The sequence below is a fragment of the Schistocerca americana genome, chromosome 1 (assembly GCF_021461395.2).
Source record: "Schistocerca americana isolate TAMUIC-IGC-003095 chromosome 1, iqSchAmer2.1, whole genome shotgun sequence".
NCBI lineage: Eukaryota > Metazoa > Arthropoda > Insecta > Orthoptera > Acrididae > Schistocerca > Schistocerca americana.
Genome location: NC_060119.1, coordinates 438574024 through 438595764, shown reverse-complemented (window position 1 = coordinate 438595764; position 21741 = coordinate 438574024). Strand labels below are relative to the sequence as shown.

The following is a 21741-nucleotide window of genomic DNA, read 5'->3' as shown; positions in this document are numbered from 1 at the left end:
TGTTTCTTATATATCTACCTCTATTTAGATGGATTTGTTTCGAACTGAATCCCTTTGAGTACCTTGACCCTGTGTTCCATTCTTCAAATGAGTATTTAAAGGCCCGAGTCTTTATTTTACAGTGTTATTTTTTTCTTTCCAGTATAAGGTTTTCATGATGCTTCATTCTGTCGGTTGTATGAATAAATTCGAAATAATAGTGATATGGAACCTGATTCGTGTGAGGCTGGTTGGTTTCAGTATGGCGACAACAGTTTAACTCCTTACCGCTATTTTGATTCTTTTTTAGAAATATGCAGTATTGCAATATGCAGTTACGTCCTCCATTATGTGAGCCCTATTTCTGGTTCTAGTTTTTCTTTCCTACTCAATCCAATTATCGGATTATATTTTATTCAAATTGTGATATTTTATTGTCAAATTTGGCGTTCCGTCGTAAATAACTGTACGCACCGTCATTGTAAAACAGTTTGTCCTCCATTTTCTCCTCTCATTTCAATCGTTTTGTAGCAATTCGTGGGCTGTTTGGTTAAAAAATCCTCTGGCTTCGACGTTGGGCTTCACCTGTGTCGTTCCTTATTCGTCTTAAAGCGGCGTATCTCTTGACGACTGGTCTTCCACTTGTCTCCCTAACTCAGCTCAGTATCCGCTTTTACCACAGAACAATGTACATAACAGTATTTTCCTCACTGCAGTGTAATCTCGATATGATTAATGTGAAATCAGTACATCTAAACTAATGTCTGAAATATCCGTGAAGGAAGCGTTCTTGCATCCTGCCTCTTTAAACGTAAAGTAATTTGAGAAATTTTACAGTCTGTCACATCCTGTGTTAGTCGCCGCACAAATATAATCGGAAAGAAAAGCTAGGAAATACTTGTATGGTTTAACATCCCGTCGACAACGTGGTCATTATAAACAGAAGACAAACTGGTGATGCGATAAGACATTGGAAGAAAATAGGCCGTGCTGTTATCAAAGGAATTCGTGTCATTCGATTTTGCGAAACCGTAGACATTCTAAACCTGAACATTCGGACGGTAGTTTAAACTACTCTCCTGCCGGAAACGAGTCAGTAATCTGACAAATGCGACGCTTCTGCTCCGTAAACGTAATCCGGACGTATTTCAGAAAGTGCTACTTCTTCGACATACCTTGAATGTGTAGTTTTTAAGACACAGGTTAGGCCGTGATATACGGACTTTTCCCACGAATTTTTTAGGTTGATACCGCGATGCGCGATGTTCGCCGGATACAATCATTGTTCTTCTGCTCACTCAGATACAGAGGGAGTTAAAGGACGCTCAATAGGAGCTAGCTAAGGTGAGAAGGGAAGTTTGATGGAAGCAGTTGGCAGGAGCCTAAACCCACTGTTGGAAGTCAATGAATACATACAGCTAAAAGTACATCATATAAACAGTAGTGAGGCTATGATCTAAAAACGACTTTGGGTGTCCGAAGTACGAACCTTAGCGTGTCGTTACGGTAGACTTCTTTCTGGGTGTTTCTATTGTTTGCAGAGTTGGAATCTCACAAGAATTAGAACGTACGATAATCAAAAAAAGTACTACAATTAACACTAATGCATTTGAGGATGACATCTTCTTTTATAACATCACACCACTTAGTTTCCAATGTTCTCGTTCAACAGTAGACGTTATTTGTTTGCACAGTTATATAACGAATGGTACAATTACCTATTGTCCATGTCTTCCACAAAAACACACATTGGTAGGGTGCATCTGTTCAAATAACCACGACTCCAAACTGAAAATGTCACAGGTTATCACTAAACGATCCATTTTATGCACTGGAGTGGTCCTAGACAAGTTGACAGCTGCACGATGACGTCCCAGTCACGTGACGTAACCGTTATAATGAAGGCTCCGTTTCGCAACTACTTTGCGCTATTTCTGGCTGCCGTGTGTTCGAAAGGCAAACAACGGGTTTTGCGGTATGGGCATCTTTCAGTGTCGGACGGCTACAACGAACGACGGCAGACCGATAGCCGTCATTCCCGGACAGCAGAAATATATTGCAGCAATTACGAGCAATCTGTTTTCTAATCGAGTTACGTAAAGCACGGGCGGTGTGCGGGGCGGGGCGCCCGCTGGCGGTGGCACGCGAAGTCCTGCGAGCCGAACACGCGACGCAGCAGCCACCGCGACGCTCCGGAACGAGCGACGAAAGAAGGAAGACGGCAGTTTGACCAGCAAAGTCTGTTAAGCAGGGGCTCTAATCCCTCCTGTCCAGTTACTCAGGCGAATTATTTCACAGTCTAACGTAACAAAGAAGATATCAGATAGATTATATAATGGTAAAACAGAGATTTAGGAACCAGGTTTTAAATTGTAAGACATTTTCAGGGGCAGATGTGGACTCTAACCTCAATCTATTGGTTATGAACTGTAGATTAAAACTGGAGAAACTGCAAAAAGGTGGGAATTTAAGCAGATGGACCTGGATAAACTGAAAGAACCAGAGGTTGTACAGGGTTTCAGGGAGAGCATAAGGGAACAATCGACAGGAATGGGGGAAAGAAATACAGTAGAAGAAGAATGGGTAGCTTTGAGGGATGAAATAGTGAAGGCTGCAGAGGATCAAATAGGTAAAAAGACGAGGGCTAGTAGAAACCCTTGGGTAACAGAAGAAATATTAAATTTAATTGATGAATGCAGAAAATATAAAAATGCAGTAAACGAAGCAGGCAAAAAGGAATACAAACGTCTCAAAAATGAGATCGACAGGAAGTGCAAAATGGCTAAGCAGGGATGGCTAGGGGACAAATGTAAGGATGTAGAGGCTTATCTCACTAGGTGTAAGATAGATACTGTCGACAGGAAAATTAAAGAGACCTTTGGAGAAAGGAGAACCACTTGCATGAATATCAAGAGCTTTGATGGAAACCCAGTTCTAAGCAAAGAAGGGAAAGCAGAAAGGTGGAAGGAGTATATAGAGGGTCTACACAAGACCGATGTACTTGAAGACAATATTATGGAAATGGAAGAGCATGTAGATGAAAGTATTTGTGTGGAGTCTAGCCATGTATGGAAGTGAAACGTGGACGATAAATAGTTTAGACAAGAAGAGAATAGAAGCTTTCGAAATGTGGTGCACAAAAGAATGATGAAGATTAGATGGGAAGAGCACATAACTAATGAGGAGGTATTGAAGAGAATTGGGGAGAAGGGGAGCTTGTGGCACAACTTGACTAGAAGAAGGGATCGGTTGGTAGGACATGTTCTGAGACATCGAGGGATCACCAATTTAGTATTGGAGGGAAGCGTGGAGGGTAAAAATCGAAGAGGGAGACCAAGAGATGAATACAGTAAGCAGATTCAGAATGATGTAGGCTGCAGTAGGTACTGTCCGCAGCTCGTGGTCGTGCGGTAGCGTTCTCGCTTCCCACGCCCGGGTTCCCGCGTTCGATTCCCGGCGGGGTCAGGGATTTTCTCTGCCTCGTGATGACTGGGTGTTGTGTGCTTTCCTTAGGTTAGTTAGGTTTAAGTAGTTCTAAGTTCTAGGGGACTGATGACCATAGATGTTAATTCCCATAGTGCTCAGAGCCATTTTTTGCAGTAGGTACTGGGTGATGAAGAAGCTTGCACAGGGTAGAGTAGCATGGAGAGCTGCATCAAACCAGTCTCAGGACTGAAGACCACAACAACAACAACAACAACAACAACGTAACAAACAAGCTCACCGCATAAAATACGACTCTTAAGAGAAAATAGGCCTTCACTGAGCTGGAAGTAATGGGATAGCGATATACATGTATACAGATTGCGGTAGTATCAGGTACGCAAGGTATAAAAGGGTGGTACAATGGTGGTGCTGTCATTACTTCTCATGTGATTTATGTGGAAAGGTCTCCGACGTGATTAAGGCCTGACGACAGGAATTAATACACTAGACATTCACCGCGGTATGGTAGTTGGAGCTCGACGCGTGGGACATTCCATTTTGGAAATCGTTAGGGAATTCAGTACTCCGAAATACCCAGTGTCAAAAGTGTGCCGAGAATTTCAGACATTACCTCTCACCACCAAAAACGCAGTGGCCGACTGCCTTCACTTAGGGACCGACAGCAGCAGTGACTGCGTAGAGTTGTCTGTACTAACAGACAAGGAACACTGCGTGACATAACCGTAGAATTCAATGTAGGACGTACGATGTGCGATCCGTTAGGGCAATGCGGCGAAATTTGGCGTTAACGGCCGCACGGGATTAGCCGAGCGGTCTGGGGCGCTGCAGTCATGGACTGTGCGACTGGTCCCGGCGGAGGTTCGAGTCCTCCCTCGGGTATGGTTTTGTGTATTTGTCCTTAGGATAATTTAGGTTAAGTAGAGTGTAAGCTTAGGGATTGATGACCTTAGCAGTTAAGTCCCATAAGATTTCACACATATTTGAACATATTTTTTTGGCGTTAACGGGCTTTGGCAACAGCCGTTCGACGCGAGTGCCTTTCCTAGCAGCGCACATCGCCTGCAGCACCTCTCGTGGCTAGTGACCATATCGGTTGGGCCCTAGACTACTGGGAAACCGTGGCAGGGTCAGATGAGTCGGGATTTCAGTTGGTAAGAGTTGATGGTTGAGTTCGAGTGTGACGCAGACCCCATGAAGTCATGGACCCAAGTTATTAACAAGGCATTGTGCAATCTGGTGGTGGCTCTATAATGGTGTGGATTATGTTTGCATGAAATGAACTGGGTCCTCTTGTCCAGCTGAACTGATCGTTGTCTGGAAATGGTTATGTTAAGCCATTCATGGATTTCAAGTTCCCAAACAGTGATAGAATTTTTATCGGTGGCAGTGCGCCACCTCACTCAGCTATAGGTGTTCGCATTGGTCTGAAGAACAATCTGCACAATTCGAGCGAATGATTTGGCCACCCAATCGCCCGACATGAGTCCCGTCGAACGTTTATGGACATATTCAATGGGTCAGTTCGTGCACAAAATCCTGCAGAGGCAACACTTTCGCAGCCTTGCTCAGTATTTCTGCGGGGGACTTCCAACGACTTGTTGAGTGCATGCTATGCCGAACTGCTGCACTACGCTGGGCAAGAGGAGGTCTGACGGGATATTAGGATATATCCCATGACAGTGCACAGTCGATACAGGTCGCTTTGGAGCACTGTAGTTGGTGTATAACTGCTAGCAGGCCGTCTTATGACCCTTTACCGCTAAATCATCGCGGTAACATGGGTTGACTTGGGGACGTGAATGAATGGCAGAAAGCAACTACCGTATCTGGACGTCCCCATGACTACACCGTGTATGAGGTTCCTCCATTTGCCGGTGCATCAACACGGACTGTAAAGTATTGTTACAAGGACTAGAGTACCACACGCAGTCAACTTAAAAATATCATATACGAATTGCATACTATGTCACTGAGAATCGATTTCAAACCCGACTGCAATTATTGCTGTTAGTGTATTCTCATCTCAACTAGTTTCCCATGGAACATTATGAAGATCGAGGAGTTGGCCGAAAGTATGGAAACTGCGCGAGAAATGCATGCTTCAACGTAAACGCATATGCTACAGAGACCTTCTGACCACGCTATTGCATTTGACCATGAACGGTACCTGTGCGATGCGCCCTATATGTTGCATGTGTCAGTCGTACTCAGAACAATGTTCTCTGTAGTCGTGAGTGAATTATGTCAGAGCCAAGTGGGTTGGAACGTGGACACATTGTTGGTGCACGTATGGCGGATACTCCCGTAAGCAATGGAGCAGAAGTATTTGGTGTTTCAAGAGATATCGTATCACAGATTCATACCGCATACAGAAAAAGAGTGAAAACATTAACGGCTAAGTCACAACACGGATGAAAGTGTATGTTGTGTGACAGTGAGAGGCGGTCATTGAAGAACCGAGTGTCCCACTCGTGAACCCTATCAGCACCAAAACAACATGGATGAAGGTCTATAAACTGGAAATTGCAGGATGAGCTGTAATGTCGGGATCATTCATCAGTGAAGCAAATGCACGTAACAGGAAAAAGTGTTCGCCCCGATAGCTGAGTGGTCAGCGTGACGGATTGCCGTCCTACGGGCCCGGGTTCGATTCGCGGCTGGGTCGGGGATTTTGTCCGCTCAGGGACTGGGTGTTGTGCTGTCTACATCATAATTTCATCCCCATCCGGCACGCAGGCCGCCCAATGTGACGTCGAATGTAAGAAGACCTGCACCAAGGCGGCCGGACCTGCCCCGCCAGGGGCCTCCCGGCCAATGACACCAAACGCTCATTTCCATATTACAGAAAAAGTTTGCCGCAGCATAAAAACTGGACTACGTAGCAGTGAAAAAATGACATTTGGTCGTACTAGTATTGTTTCACACTGTTTTCAGGTTGTGGATGAGTTTACTGCCGTTGAATGGAACATGGCAGGGTTTCGATGATGATTGCGCATCCATATCGTCGTATTCCATGGTTGCTTGGCAAGGTCGCTTTACTGCTGAGGATTGTATGACCATTTTGGTTGATCAGGTCCAGCCCGTGGAATATGATTGTTCCCCAGTGATTTTGCTGAGTTCCAAGAGGACAGAGACCCCTGTTGACATAGCTCGTGTCGTCCAGGCCTAGTTTCGTGAGCACGAGGATGAATCCCCTTGAGAACCGTGCAACGCCTGTATTTATCCATTCCGAGACGATTGGAAGGTATTTTGAATGCCAGCGGTTTTTCTACATGGTAATGTGTTTTTGGTGTTTCCATATTTTTGTCTAACCCCTGTACCTCTGTCCAATGGACAACTGAAGTCTGGCACCCCAGGAAAGGCCATTGGTCACAGTGGTACATGAAGCTTCACGTATCCAGTGGACAAAACAACACCGGAATCGAGTAACAGCTGTCCGGACGCGTGAAGCGTGATTCGAAGAGTTGCGATTTGTCCTCATTTTCCAAACGACGCAGTGCGTCGAGTGCACCGATGTCTCAATGAAGCGTTTAGCTCGCAGGGTAAGGTGGGCGTAGTTCAGGCTAGGAGTGGTCCTGTGACATTTTGGGGTTATTTTCGTAGTTTGACTTTGTCCAATCATTCAGGTAGCCGTGAAAATTTTCCAGAATATTTACTTCAAGATACTCGCTGACCAATTGATGCCCTTCCTTCAGCTACAGCGTTCTGTGGACACTTCCGTCTTAGCCGAGGACAACACCCGTGTTCCATGGCTGCATGTTTACGTTCCTGATTTGATGAACATTCATGGAACTTGACTTGCCCACTAAATATAATTCCATACAGAGTCTCTGGACCTATTTAGAACAGCTAGTCAAACGTGGCAGTTTTCATCCCGCTGTTTGGTAGCAATACCAGATGTAACTATAAGTGAGTGCTTTCAGCTGCATATGGCATACTTAAAAGAAACTTTCGGTCTCTCTTAGTCCATTATCGAGGTTGTAGGCGGTGTTACACTGTATTATTGTGATGTGTTCTGCCTTATTTTTTGTTAGATTATCTTACATGCCTCTGTGCAGCATCGTCGGCCAACAAAAGAACGTATGTATAACATCCGTAAGTTTAATTCATCTTTCCCAGTGTACACTGAGGTGGCAGAAGTAATGGGGTATCTCCCAGTATCGTGTCGGACCTCCTTTTGAACGACGTAATGCAGAAACTCGACGTAGCATGGACTCAACAAGTCTTTGAAAGTCCCCTGCAGAAATATTGAACCCTGTTGGCTCTATAGTCTATAATTACGAAAGTGTTGTCGGTGCAGGATTTTGTGTACGAACTGACCTATCGATTATGTCTCATAAATGTTCGATAAGATTCATGCTGGGCGATCTGGGTGGCCAAATCATTTGCACGAATTGACCAGAATGTTCTTCAAACCAATCGCGAACAATTATGGACCAGTGATATGGCGCATTGTCATCGATAAAAAATTCCATCGTTGTTTGGGAACCTGAAGCACATGAATGGCTGCAAATGGTCCCGATGTAGTCGAACAGAACCATTTCCAGTCAACGATAGGTTCAGTTGTACCAGATGACCGAGTCCATTTCATATAAACACGGCCCATACCATTATGGGGCCACCACTAACTTTTGACAACTTGGGTCCATGGCTTCGTGGGATCTGCGTCATATTCGAACTCAACCACCAGCTTTCACCAAGTGACATCGGAACTCATCTGACCAGGCCAAGGTTTTCCAGTCGTCTAAGGACCAACAGATATGGTCACTAGCCCAGGAAAGGCGTTGCGGGCGATGTGTTGCTGTTAGCAAAGGCACACACACCGGTCGTCTGCAGCCATAGACCATTAACGCCAAATTTCGTCACATTGTCATAATGGATATGTTCGTCGTACGTCCCACATTGATTTGTACGGTTATTTCACGCAATGTTGCTTGCCTGTTAGCGCTAACCGGTGACAGGTCTACTCAAACGCCGCTGCTCTCGGTCGTTAAGTTAAGGCCGTCGGCCACTGCGTTGTCCGTAGTGAGAGGCAATGCTAAAATTTGGTATTCTCAGCACACTCTTGACACTGTGGACCTCGGAATATTGAATTCTCTAACGATTTCTGAAATGGAACGGTCCATGCGTCTAGCTCCAATTACCATTCTGCGTACAATGTCTGTTAATTTCCGTCGTGCGGCCGTAATCACGTTGGAAACTTTTTCACATGGATCACCTGAGAACAAATGACAATTCCGCCAATGCACTGTCCTTTTATACAATGTGTACGCGACACTACCGCCATCCGTATATGTGCATATCACCATCCCATTACTTTCGTCACCTCACTGTAGATCCTACTAGTATGTCACTATTGCTGTCACCAGAACCTTGTATGGGATTAGAGAGCATCATCATCGGCGAAAGCCGACGTTGAATACGGAAAGCAGGTTTACTACGTGGTCAGCATTTCTGAACTCTTTTAGCGAACACACACATAGGGGTGTGGATACGTGGCGGACACCATGTGGGTACATGAATCTCAGTATGCATCCCTCGATAATAAACATTCTATTACTCAAAATATATTACGCGATTAATTTTTTTAAATGACCGGTTTTGCGTTTTGCTATAACATGAACAGTCCTCAGACCTGACTGTATAGGCGACAAGTGCAACGCGTCCAGCTAGTGGCAAAATTCACATAACTTTTTTTTTAACTGTCTGACGTAACGTACACATTTTGCTGCTATCTGGACGTGTTAGTCTTGTAATCGATACATTCAGATCTGAGGATGATTCATGTTGAACCGAAACCGCTCATTTTAAGAAATTGATTCAGTCAAGACATTTAATTAAATCTGTTTTAAAAACAGTGATTGCGTATTTTATCTCCTTGAAAATTGTCAATTTTTGCAAATTATGTTATTGCTCTTCGTTAAAATAAAGGTATGTAATGAGCACTGTTGACGCTGGTGCTTTCGAAAAGGAATTGTACCCGTTTATTTGGGAAGGATAAGATAATGTAATTGTGGTTCGCAATGACCATAACGGACATTGGGTTTCGTGGAAATACATTATTAAGGTGTTACGCTTTAAACATGTTTTCTGCGATACGTTGACTAAGAAGTTCAGAGTTAAACAAGGAAGCAGGAAAAAATTTAATTTTCTAGATAGCGTTGAGAAGCTAGGAAGGAAGAAAAAGAAGAAGAAAATTACTCGTGCATGTAAAAAGGAAACTTGATGGCAGAGGAATGAAATCAGAAAGTCCGCACGTCCTCGCAAAGTCGTTCAGAAATCTGTCATCCAGTCTAGTAGCAGGCAATAGTATCTCATGGGTATAAGATGTACAGTCTTCTCTCGGGAAACCATATGACTGTGGAGTTCCCAAGTGCTGTTTATAAAGGCATTCTGGTCACTAGCTGGTTGGACCAGGTGATTTTCCAGGAGCGCTGCCTATCCACATCTGTCATGCCCAATAACCTCTTTGACTGGACAACGTCATTATCTTCCGTGGCGGGACCTGTGTCGTTATCCGGGCGATGTATTAGAGTGTAGAGCGTAGACAAAGGCTTCGTAGACTAAACGAGAGAGTGACTGATTAGAGGACGACACAGTATTTGCCAGTGGTCTCGCATCAGCAGCCACAGCCACGTCAACCTCACATTCTGGCTGCGCCCTCCACGGGATCGTGCGTCAGCTCGAGGGACACATAACCCGAGTATCGACCGCACGTGTGTATCGATCGGACTGGGTGAGGAACCTTGAATCATTATCAAATACAAGAAAGAAACTGCATCCCATTTTATGTTAGTTTTAGTTATCTCTTTCTCCTTGGACGGTTTAGTGCACAATACGATTGGGCTCTCGGAATGTTGAATGAAAAGTTACAGCTAACTTTGTTTGAACAAAGTGTTTTTCTGAAGTGATGTGATAGGTTATATCTCAGAATAACTATCTGTTATTTTTTCCATGATGCATTTCGAGGTCTTAAAACTTCATCATGAGGCATCAGTGGATTACATTAGAATTTCTTATTCTGGATAAAGCGTTGAGTTGTGTGTCTTCACCTTCATTTCGAAGAAAAAATGTGTGTGAATTCCTAATGGACCAAACCGCCTAGGTCATCGGCCCCTAGACTTACATATTACTTAAACTAACTTATGCTAAGAACAACACACACGCCTATGCCCGAGGAAGGACTCGAACTTTCGGCGGGAGGGGCCGCTCAATCCGTTACATGGCGCCCTGGACATCGCGGCCATTTCGAAGATGGTTCAAATGGTTCAAATGGCTGTGAGCACTATGGGACTTAACTTCTAAGGTCATCAGTCCCCTAGAACTTAGAACTACTTAAACCTAACTAACCTAAGGACATCACACACATCCATGCCCGAGGCAGGATTCGAATCTGCGACCGTAACGGTCGCGCGGTTCCAGACTGTAACGCCTAGAACCGCTCGGCCACTCCGGCCGGCATTTCGAAGATGTTCCGGCTTAAAAGAACACTTTTGATTTGATCTGTGTTTTTGTTTTTCGTGATCTTGCCCATTACTATCGAAGGAGAATCTTGCCATCAGGTCCACAGCTGGCAAAGAATTGGTTTAGGAAGCAGACGTTCCACAGCTACACTTTGTTTTTATTTTATTTAGTTGCCTTTCTTTCACTGTGACTTGTTTTGGGGTCGCAGTCCTGTTCTCAAGCCATCAATCTTCCCTTCAGCCAGTTAGTTACCAGTCTGTTGTCTTGGTTGATGGCAGTGTTACACAACAGAAGAGTATACTTGATGCAACCATAAGAGTTTCAAAATTCTTCCCCAGCAATGCCAGAGGCAGAGCGAACAGATGAATAGCCGGGCAGAATTCCAACGAGGAAGGTTAGCGGATAGGATTGTAGCAAACATGGAAGCTTTTGCAACACCATCAATGGGCTGAGCATCAGCGTAATCATGTAGCAAAATGACAAATGGTGATACAGAGATATTGACACAATAGTGACTGTGCAAGAATGCCTTAGTAGGACACAAGAGTAACTATTCAGTGTAATGACATGACGAAAAAGAGCATCAGATAGGTGAAGTTGTGAAATCCTGAACCGACCAAGAGAGCTGATCAAACGAGAAAACTAGGACGAATAATGTGATTGCCACCTCGCAGTAGTAGAGCACATGAGTTCATCATTTATAAATATTACTTCTGTTCTGGCGGAGTTCTGTTCGGTTTGAAGCTGGTCGACTCTCTGCTCATCCATCTCCTACAGTCTTCTATGGAACAAAAAGTGCTGCATGGTAGGACGTGGTAGCTATTAGTGACAGTAGCAACTAGCAAGACAATACTGAGAGGAAGTCACGGCTGTCACCATCTGGCAGGCTGTCTGGAAGCCTAACCAGCAGGACCTGGGAGCATATCGTGATCTGTCAACTTGCGGGCGAGCCACTGCTGCTACCCACCTCCGTTTCTATCGCATACTTTGATGGTGCCAGGTTCTATTTCTTGATGGGAAGTCACAGCACTTTTCTACACGACTTCACAGACTCTGAGCAGACCTGTTAGATGCCTTCCATGTGTACAGTCTACAGGGAGTCACAGATATCCTGAGCATCGTGTCGTGGAAGATGGTTGTAGCAGCACTGAACATGGATGAGTAGTAATGCAGGCAAGGTTATTGCCCTGAAGACGCTATGGCCACTGAGCTGACACGCCGCCCCCTGCATGTCGAACGCTGACTGGGACATTCCATAGCGGTTCGCTACCACCAGCCCAGCTCACACTGGCTGCCTGAACTGTTTAACATTGTAATGCTATTCCACTAATGCCTTCGGGTGGTGCTCTGTCAGCCTCATGACCTTGGGCATGAAACACCACCCACCATAACATCGTACCCATAGTGTACTATAGTAGGCTGACTATATGGGAATTAGTGTACAGCCCCTCCCCGCTACTCCCCGTCTCTAGTCACAAACACCAAAATAACAAAAGATAAATCAATAAAATAAAAACGAAATGAAGCTGTGGAATGTCCACTTCTAAAAGATTTTTTTATTGTGTTTCGTGTTTCTGTGCTAATCGCTGAAACAAATGTGAATTTATAACGGTACAATTCGGTTTTTTTAGTCATGACTTGCACGATGCCCCATGCCAAGAATTTCTCTCCTGTGCAAACCTTTCCATCTCAGAATAGCAATTGCAACCTAACCCCAATTATTTGCTCGATCTATTCGTTGTTCCTCTACAGTTTTTACCTTCTACAGCTTCCTCTAGTACTGTGGAAGTTATTTCATAATGTCTTAACAGATGTCCAATCACCCTGTCCCTTCTTCTTGGGCCGGCCGCGGTGGCTGAGCGGTTCTAGGTGCTTCAGTCCGGAACCGCGCGACTGCTACGGTCGCAGGTTTGCATCCTGCCTCGGGCATGGATGTGTGTGGTGTCCTCAGGTTAGTTAGGTTTAGGTAGTTCTAAGTTCTAGGGGACTGATGACCTCAGATGTTAAGTCCCATAGTGTTCAGAGCCATTTTGAACCTTCTTCTTGTCAGCATTTTCCATAAATTCCTTTCCTCGCTGATTCTGCCGAGGACATCATCATTCCTTACCCTATCAGTCCACCCAATTTCCAACATGCTTCTGTAGCACCACATCTCAAATGCCTCGATTCTCTTCTGTTCCAGTTTTCCCACATTCCATGTTTCACTACCATACAATGCTGTGCTCCATACTTACATTCACAGAAATTTCTACTTCAAATTAAGAGCTGTGTCCAATTCTAGTAGATGTCTCTTGGCCAGGAATACCCTTTCTAGTGTTCTTTTTCCTGGAACATCTTCGAAGTGATGGTTAAGACGACAACTGACGTAATCCAAAATAAGAAATTCTAAGAAAATGCCTTGATTCGCTTGAAAAATAACTGCTTTAATTTATGTTATAAAGAGTTGCACCTTACAAATTACAGTACATTATTGACGACATGAAATTATGAACCGTTGGACCTACTATAAGACGGTTGAGTAAAGGTGAACAAGAGTGGCGAGGGTAGGGATGGTGTCGTAGCTTCACACTGTGCTACCCCCCGGCAGCGGCTCCGCACAGTGTCCGGTGTGCAGGTGTCAGAGGGCGCGGCCGTGGTGCCCAGCCACCGGCGCACCGAGTCCTACGACGAGTGCCGGCGCGTGCCGCTGCCCGTGCCTGTGCCAGTGCCGCCCGGGCAGCCGCCGGCCGACGGGCAGGCGCAGCCGCAGCCGCCGGCGCGCGCCAGCTACGCGCTGCCCGACGAGTACTCGTCGCCGCCCGCGACGAGCGCGGCGCCGTCCCCGCGGCAGCGCAACCGCATCCGCACCAACCCCTGGCTGGCGGGCAGCTCGCTCAGCTCGAGCGCCTCCTCCTCGTCGGCGGGCCGCGGCAGCCTGGCCGGCGTCTCCGGGCCCCAGCAGCAGCCGCCGGCGCAGGCCCGCGCCCAGCGCCCGCTAGAGTCCTCCAGCGGCAGCGACGCCACGCTGCCGCGGCGCGCCAACGACGCCGCGGCCGCTACGTGAGTTGCGCCACACTATAGGCAACATAATCGTCTCGAGAGATTCAGCAACTGTATAGATACTACTCTAGATTATTCTCATTTATGGTTCCATCTCTGCTGCACATTTTTAATTATGTTACATGTTTCGATCAGTCTGGATCATCTTCTAATCTAAGAAGTTGCGTCAGCAATCCATCTTGTCAAGTCAGAACCATATATCACAGTACAGCACTCTGATACGTGCCTCTGAGTAGACAAGACGGGTTGCCGACGCAATTATTTAGATCTGAAGGCAGGGGCGGGCAAACGTTGCACGCGGCTCATGAGCGCACAGCGCTGCACGTGTGCTGCTCGCGTGCAATCGTCGACCGGGGCAGTGGCGACAGCCGGCAGGTTGCGGCAGTGTAGTACCAGGCTAAGTTGCGGACGTTGATGCGAAGCAACCACTACATAGTGAACGTTGTATTTCAAGAACCAGAAAATGCAGAGTGAATCAAGGAAACATAGAAGTGGAGATCTGCTATCTTTTAAAAAGAAATGGGAGAATCATTTTTTCTTTGTGCAAAAACGTGAAAATTCGAAATGTTTAATATGTGACAGTATTCTTGCTGATCAGCGAAGTTTAGTATTGTACACCATTATAATGATTTTCACAAAGCCGAGAACAATTTATTGTCGGATTCTGAGCGGATGGGGTAATTGACTGAGCTTAAGCAGAGCGATCTGACGATACTAGATGAATCTGACGTAACTTGCTGTTGTCACGAAAGATCTGCGACTTTCTTTCGTCATGTCTCTCATCTAGTGGATTTAACATTTTATGGAGCACTGTTTTCAATTTTTCAGGACAACAATGATAGCCCAGCGGTACGTTCAAGTTATAAGATTGCGCTTAATATAGCGAGAGATGGAAAACCATTTGCTGAAGGTGAGTTTTATAAAGGAGTGAATCAATGGCGGCTGATTTACTTTGCCCATTGAATGCAAATTGGTTTCGAGCTATCACTCTTTCTCGGCGGACTGTAAGTCGTCGTATAAGTGCCATGGCAGGTGACGTTTGCCGTCAATTAAGGAGTGCAGTGCAGGAGTTTATTGCATTTTCCATCGCACTTGACGAGTCCACAGATATTTCAGACACCACGCAATTAGTGATTTATGTCCGCGGCCTGTACACTGTTCAGCACATAACAGAGGATTTTTTTAGATATCATATCTTTAAAAAGCACGACCACCGGCGCGGACTCCTAAAAGCCGTTGAAGAAGCTGTCAGTTCAGATGGCTTAAACAGGGAACGTTTGGTGTCAGCGACAACAGACGGAACACCTGCAATGAATGGGGAACAAATGGGGTTTGTTGGATTACTAAGAAAAAAACTAGAGCGTGCAGAAGAATCATTGTGCAGCGTCCACTGCATTTTGCACCAAGAAGTACAGTACATTATTGACGACATGAAATTATGAACCGTTGGACCTACTATAAGACGGGTGAGTAAAGGTGAACAAAAGCAGCAAAACTGGGGGACGTCGTGCAAGTGGTTATTCGGGCAGTTCATTGTCTGAGGTCCCACGGGCTTACACATAGACAGTTTCACACATATTTAGCTGAAACTGGGGACGGGTACAGTGACATACCATACCACAGTGAAGGCCGCTGGCTTAGCCACGGTAATGTACTCAAAAGATTTTTTGAGCTGAGAATACCAATAAATCAGTTTTTAAAGGACAAAGGAAGGTACGACCCCAAGTTAGAAGATCCAGAGTGGGTTGCCGACCTTGCATTTTTAGTGGATATTACCGGACACATGAATGCATTGAACACGATTTTGCAAGGAGAAAATCAGCTAATTTGTGAAATGGTTGAAAAGTGCAAGCTTTCACTAGCAAGCTTGAGCTGTGGGAACGACAGCTCTCGTCAGGGAACGCATTCTGTCTACTGTGCGAGAACAGAATTGCAAAGAATATGTTTCCGTACTTAGTGCAATAAAAGAGGTATTTCTACAGCTATTTGGGGATATACGATATTTATTCCAAGCTTTTGAATGATTCTCGAGACCATTTGCTGTTTCTGTCGATGATATTCATCCCAATTTCCAAATGGAGTTAGTAGATCTACAGTGTAATTCTCGTCTGAGAAACAAGTTCCTTTTGGCAAGACTTTTATCACGACTTTCCACAGCAAGAGTTTCCTCGTCTCCATCGTGAAGCCGCGAAGATAATGTCACTGTTTGGCTCGACATACGTTTGTGAGAGATTTTTTTCTGTTTTCTGCTCTCGTTTGAGAGCAAACATCAGTGATGAAAATTTACGTAACTGTTTGCGTTTGTCTGTATGTTTATTCCAGACATTAAACGTGTTGTAAACTCCACCTGTGATAATTAAATAAAACGTATCGTAGGTAATAGGTACTCTTTCAAACCATGAGTTCTTTCAAGCACTCCTACTAGCCTTATTCCTTCATTCAATAAAGCAAGCTAGGAAACAAAACGCATTACAGAGGAAGGAGCGGAGAGACCGCATGGTGGGGAGGGAGAGAAGTGGGTGGTCAGCTTGCCCTGTGTACACGCAGAATACCTGTTAACTGCACACGTGCAAGTGCACCGCACGCGTGCAGGATTCCTGCCCGCCCCTGATCTGAAGGTGATCCAGACTGATCGATACATGTAGTCTAATTAAAAATGTGCAACTGAGACGGAACAATAGATGAGAATTATCTTAAACTGAATTGCTTTACTTGCTTGCAACCACGCCGCTGCTTCTCTGCTGTAGCCTCCATTCTTTCATACATCGTTTAGGTTTTTTCCATTATAACTGAGAGTGATTTCCTGCTTCTGAAGTAGTTAGTTTAATATTAAATGTTTTCTTAATCATACTCACTTAGTGATGAATCACATGCCAGACGACACTCTTCGAGAAGAAAATTTTCATCCTTAGATTAAATAAACGAGAATCTCCACACACTGAAAGCTGATAAACGTTGGACATTAAAACATCGGACTTGCCAGTGTGGCTTTTCTGTAACATATAGTACGAGGTGGGATCTGTGGTATCCCTATATTTAAACCGAGATTTAAGGTAAAAATCACAAGAATTTTTAATTAAAGTGACAGAAATTTATTTTTACAATTATTTGAGAGTTTTTCAATTGCTCATTGTTTTTTATAGTACTAATAAATCCTGCAGCATTTTACTTTTTATTATAGGAAATCACATATTTCTGTGTGGAATTTTTAAATAGTCACATAAGTGGAGTGTTAGGGACGAGAATTTTACATTCTAAAAACTATAATATCTGTATAGCAAATAAATTTACACATAAAACAAAATAACAGGGTTTAAACTTGCGCATAAAAGTTACACGTGATAAGTGCAAAGAGAAAGCAAAATTGATACTAAATGTTGATATCTTCATTTGTGGTCATCAGCACCCAGAACACATTTCATTTGAACTAATTCTTTTGAGTAGTAGGGTTGGATAAAAAGTAGTGGCAACACGACGTAACATGAAGGATATGCATCCAATGGCATACGCTACGCACTGTCTGTAGCTAATAACAGAAGGTCAGTTGAAGTAGTGCAGCGAGTGGCGACGGCCATGTTTGAGTGAGTCGCAGCGTGTACATGCATGCATGGATGAAGATTGAAGTGCACATTGTCGGAGGGCACAACAATGTTTTCAGGGACTGCACGGAGTGTGTGGCGACGGAGAATAGTCAAGTCGTACACTGTCGAGGATGAAAGTGTTTCGGGATGGCAGGGATGTTATTCAAGATCGGCCCCATTCGGGACGTTCTCTCGTGGGCAACCTGACAACTGAGCTCATTCCCTCCCTGCTGTATGTGGATCGTCGATTGATTCCATCCCGTCATCCTTCACGAAAGTTCACTGTGCCACACGGCGAGTATAACAGGTACTCCGACGCAACTCACCTTGGAGAGCGAGTTAGAAAATTTTCGCGTGATCTGAGAGACCACATTTCACGAATTAAGGGTTTTAAAACTGATAGTGTTTAGTACAACATTTCAGTGCCTAGCGTTTGTCAGCTTCTTATGTTTAGCCAGATGATGAGATGCCGTTTCTCGAAATGTGGTTGAATCAATATTATGTTAATTTCTAACATCACGTTCCATATTTTCTGTGACAGACACTTCAGGGGCATGGAAAGAGCCAAGTTCTGCTTATGAAAAGTATCAAAACGTCAGAGAACTCTCCAAATTAACGCAGGACAGAGGAAAACCCCGGAATCACCGGTCTTGGCAAGGTCCCAGTGGAGATGGTTCGCCGATGCCTTCCTCCGACATGTCAAGTGTGTATCTGTGTCGGTTGGATGACTGTGATTAGTGCTTGTACAATGCAATTTGGAGTCTGTGTTGTACGTGAAGGAAAGGGAGAGGGTGAAACATGGTGTCAGCACACAGCCTACTTCTCTCGAATAGCACCCTGGGGGACACCAAGCTAAACGTCCCCATCCGACTGACAGATCGCCATCAACAGCGTCAGATGCCTTCACTTTACGAGACGCTGTGGAGAGGTGTCGATTTCAATCCAGGTCATTGGCGCAAAGACGAATAAACACGAACTTCACGCTATCGCCTCTATTCCCCTTGTTTGCCAAATACTGGAAGTGAAAACGTTCCACCAGCAGGATTCTAAATGGCTCATCTCCGAGTCGAGCGCTACTGCAGAGGCGTGCGATAGCAACCTCAGCTATGGAGCCAGGTTATATAAAGCATGCTAGTAACAAATTACAACTAGAGCTGATCTAGTCACATAAATATTTGAGGCAAGTACTTCTTCACTATTTAATTTCCACACACATACTGTGGTGATACTGAGCACTTTGGTGAAAGGCTGGGACCCATTGACTGATTTGAGTTGCAAATTGAAAAAAAAACTGTAGTTTATTTAAATAAAAAATTTTGAGTCCCGCAACATGTAAAAAAAAAACTTGAACAGCCATTCTTAGAGCAGCTCAGCAAAGCACTTTTCCGTCTGTAAATTTAACTTGAGCTCAAGTAGCTAACAGTTTAAGCTCTTACATTTATGCTACAAAACTTTGGTAAACAGAAACAACATCAAACGCATCAGCAACTATAGAAACAAGGTCACAAACAATTCCAATGAAAATCTTAAAAATTTAAAAGTATCGTAACAACTATTAAATAAACGTACTTAAAAACCAGGGCATTTTTAAAATACAGGGTCTGGAACTTTAGTAGTGGCAACTACTTATTTACAAGTTGTACAAAATGAATGAGTGTTTCGAAGTTCTACTCTCCTTCAGAATAGTGACCAACACTGCGTATAACCCTTTGCCAGCGTTGTGGAAGTCGTAGGACACCCATAGTAACGCCAGATGATAGTGAGAGTGGAGCGGTATGTTGGCCCACGAATCTCTGTAACAGTTCTGAATCAAATGCCATGAAATGTTTCTTCCAGTTTAGGAATCCAGTTGAATTCGCTCCGAGGAGCCTAACGGGTGACACAGTACTTCGCAGCTACATCGATCGAACAAATCAGTCACAACTTCCGTCATATGCTCCCGAGCATTGACCTGAAAAATGATGGGCAGGTCCTGCACAGAGAGTCACCGCTTCCTTCTCTAAGCTGTTAGTTTTTGGAACACAGCCTGCGACGGGCTTCTGCAGGATTTACATTAAACTGTCTGAATTCTCAGTCAGATCTTCATATTCAACTTCGGCGAGAACGAAAACGACTAGAGTGTACCCTTGCAGATAACACAGGTGGCTGCCTCGGCTGCTGCGGGCCGTTGCCTCGCCTATTCGACCGTCAACAGCTCTGAACTCGGCTCCGGCTCACAGCACGCCGTCCTCGAGCCGCAATATATCAGTTTCGCCAGAGGGAGCATACGCCACCTCTGCCAAGCGACTCATAGGCAGAGAGTGGCAGGAACCTAGTTACATAAAAAAAGGTGCTAACCTTGGCACATAATGCCGAAATATAGTATGTAACAAAAGATGCTGTAGACTTCCATGGTTTGTGAAGAATGTCTTGAGTAACAAATCGAAGGAAAGGCCGTTCAATGAAGTTGTGAAGAGTCGAAATTACAGAGCTCATCGCCTGTTCTCGGCAGTAAACTCGACTTCGAACGCTGGCGGATTGCAAGCAAAACTACACGCCATGGGCCTGACAGTGCCGACCGGGTCTACGTATGCCACAACACTGTCGTAGCCAACGAGAAACACGGGCCCTACAACGAACTTGTGACGTCGCACTAATTGGCTTGTCTGCCAAACTTCGCGAACGTTCATCTCCGTGCAGGGCCCACGGGAAATCAATACGCAATTGAAAAGGTATCCATGAAAGGTCTTAAAATTGTCCTGTGCTATTGCATGAATTCAAACAAGCAGTCCAGAACTATTAAACTCGCCTGAAATAGTTACTCGCATCCCGCTGAGGACGGCTGCTGGCAATCGTAAGACCTGCAATGTCACGTGCTGTGACGTACGCGCCACGGCCTGTCTTTCGCGTGGGCCTCGCGACACTGCAGAGACTGAGAACAGTGGCGTCAACGTATCAAACTCACGTGTGCTTCCGAAGGGGTGGTCTAGTGGCACGGATTGGGACTGGTTCTGTAACTCCGAAGCTCTGTAGCGTCTTTGTGTGGAATATGCATTCCTATCCCCACATTGTCTTTTAAGGCACTACCTAAAACCCTCAACATCTGTACAAAAGGAACTTACTTAAGAAAAAAATGAAAAAATGCACTGCTCCCCTCTTTTACTACTTAGCTGCTAGTTCTTCCCAAAATAGTATGTAATTTCACTCAGCAAAGTTATTTGATGATAAAATGAACGAAAGTTTAAGGTGAACATTGGTGTTGACAAGAAATTACATCATCTAGTCGAAAGACTACGATAAATAAATGAAAGCAATACCTAGCAAAATACACTTTCAATTGTGTTTTGAATATTTGAAGTTTTGCAGTATCCAGTCTGATCTCCACTAGCAACCTGTCAAATGAGTTATCCACCAACATTTGAAATTACTTGCTAAACCCTTGGCACGAATATGTATCCTATATGAACTTTATTCTTCTGCTGATATTGTTGTTATAAATTTCACAGCTTATCCTAAGTTCACTCATATTATTAACTACAAATACCATTTAGCGAGCAAATATATTAATAACAAATGTAAGAATCTCGCGTCCTCGAAGAAACTGCTGTAAGACGGTCGCCTGTCAGCTGTACGCAATATCCTCACTGTACACGTCTGTAGAATAAATACTTTATTTTAGCTCCTTTGCACTAGGGGATAGTACCGTAGGACAATATTCAGTGAAAATACGCAAAGGATACTTGCAATTCCCTCCTAAAACATTGGGTGGAATGACAACACCTATCTTTGCACCCTGAGCCATATAATGCTCCCTTCAGTGAGGGAGAATTTCTCATTGCTCTTGCTGATTATCCTAACACATCCTCTGGACCAGACCGCATTTAGTCCTAAATGATTAAACATCTGTCAGTGGATTACCAGCGCCACCTCCTTGCTGTCTTCAACCGCATCTGGAGCGATAGCGAATGCTCGCCGCAGTGGCGACAAAGTATCATCGTTCCAGTGCTAGAAGCCTGGTAAGAACCCGCTAGATGTGGATAGCTATCATCCTATCAGCCTCACTAACGTTCTGTGAAAGTTGCTCAATCGTATGGTGAACCAGCGGTTGTGTTGGCTCCTTTCTCGGTGTGTTCCAGGGTTCAGAAGTATTCTACACCGAAGGCTCAATGGTCGATGGTCACGTTGGCTTCGCTTATGCTCATGCAGGACATAATGAACAGCATTCCTTGCCAGATGGCTGCAATAATTTCAC

The 21741-nt window shown here is 44.6% G+C and overlaps 1 protein-coding gene across 1 annotated transcript in view; it reads left to right on the top strand.

Moving 5' to 3' along the window:
• The window catches only part of LOC124559675, a 766753-nt gene that overhangs the window by 686465 nt on the left and 58547 nt on the right, over positions 1 to 21741 (top strand). The window contains exon 6 of the mRNA XM_047130913.1: positions 13478 to 13929. Coding sequence (XP_046986869.1) covers positions 13478 to 13929 — 452 coding nt within the window. The remainder of the gene's footprint in view (positions 1 to 13477; positions 13930 to 21741) is intronic.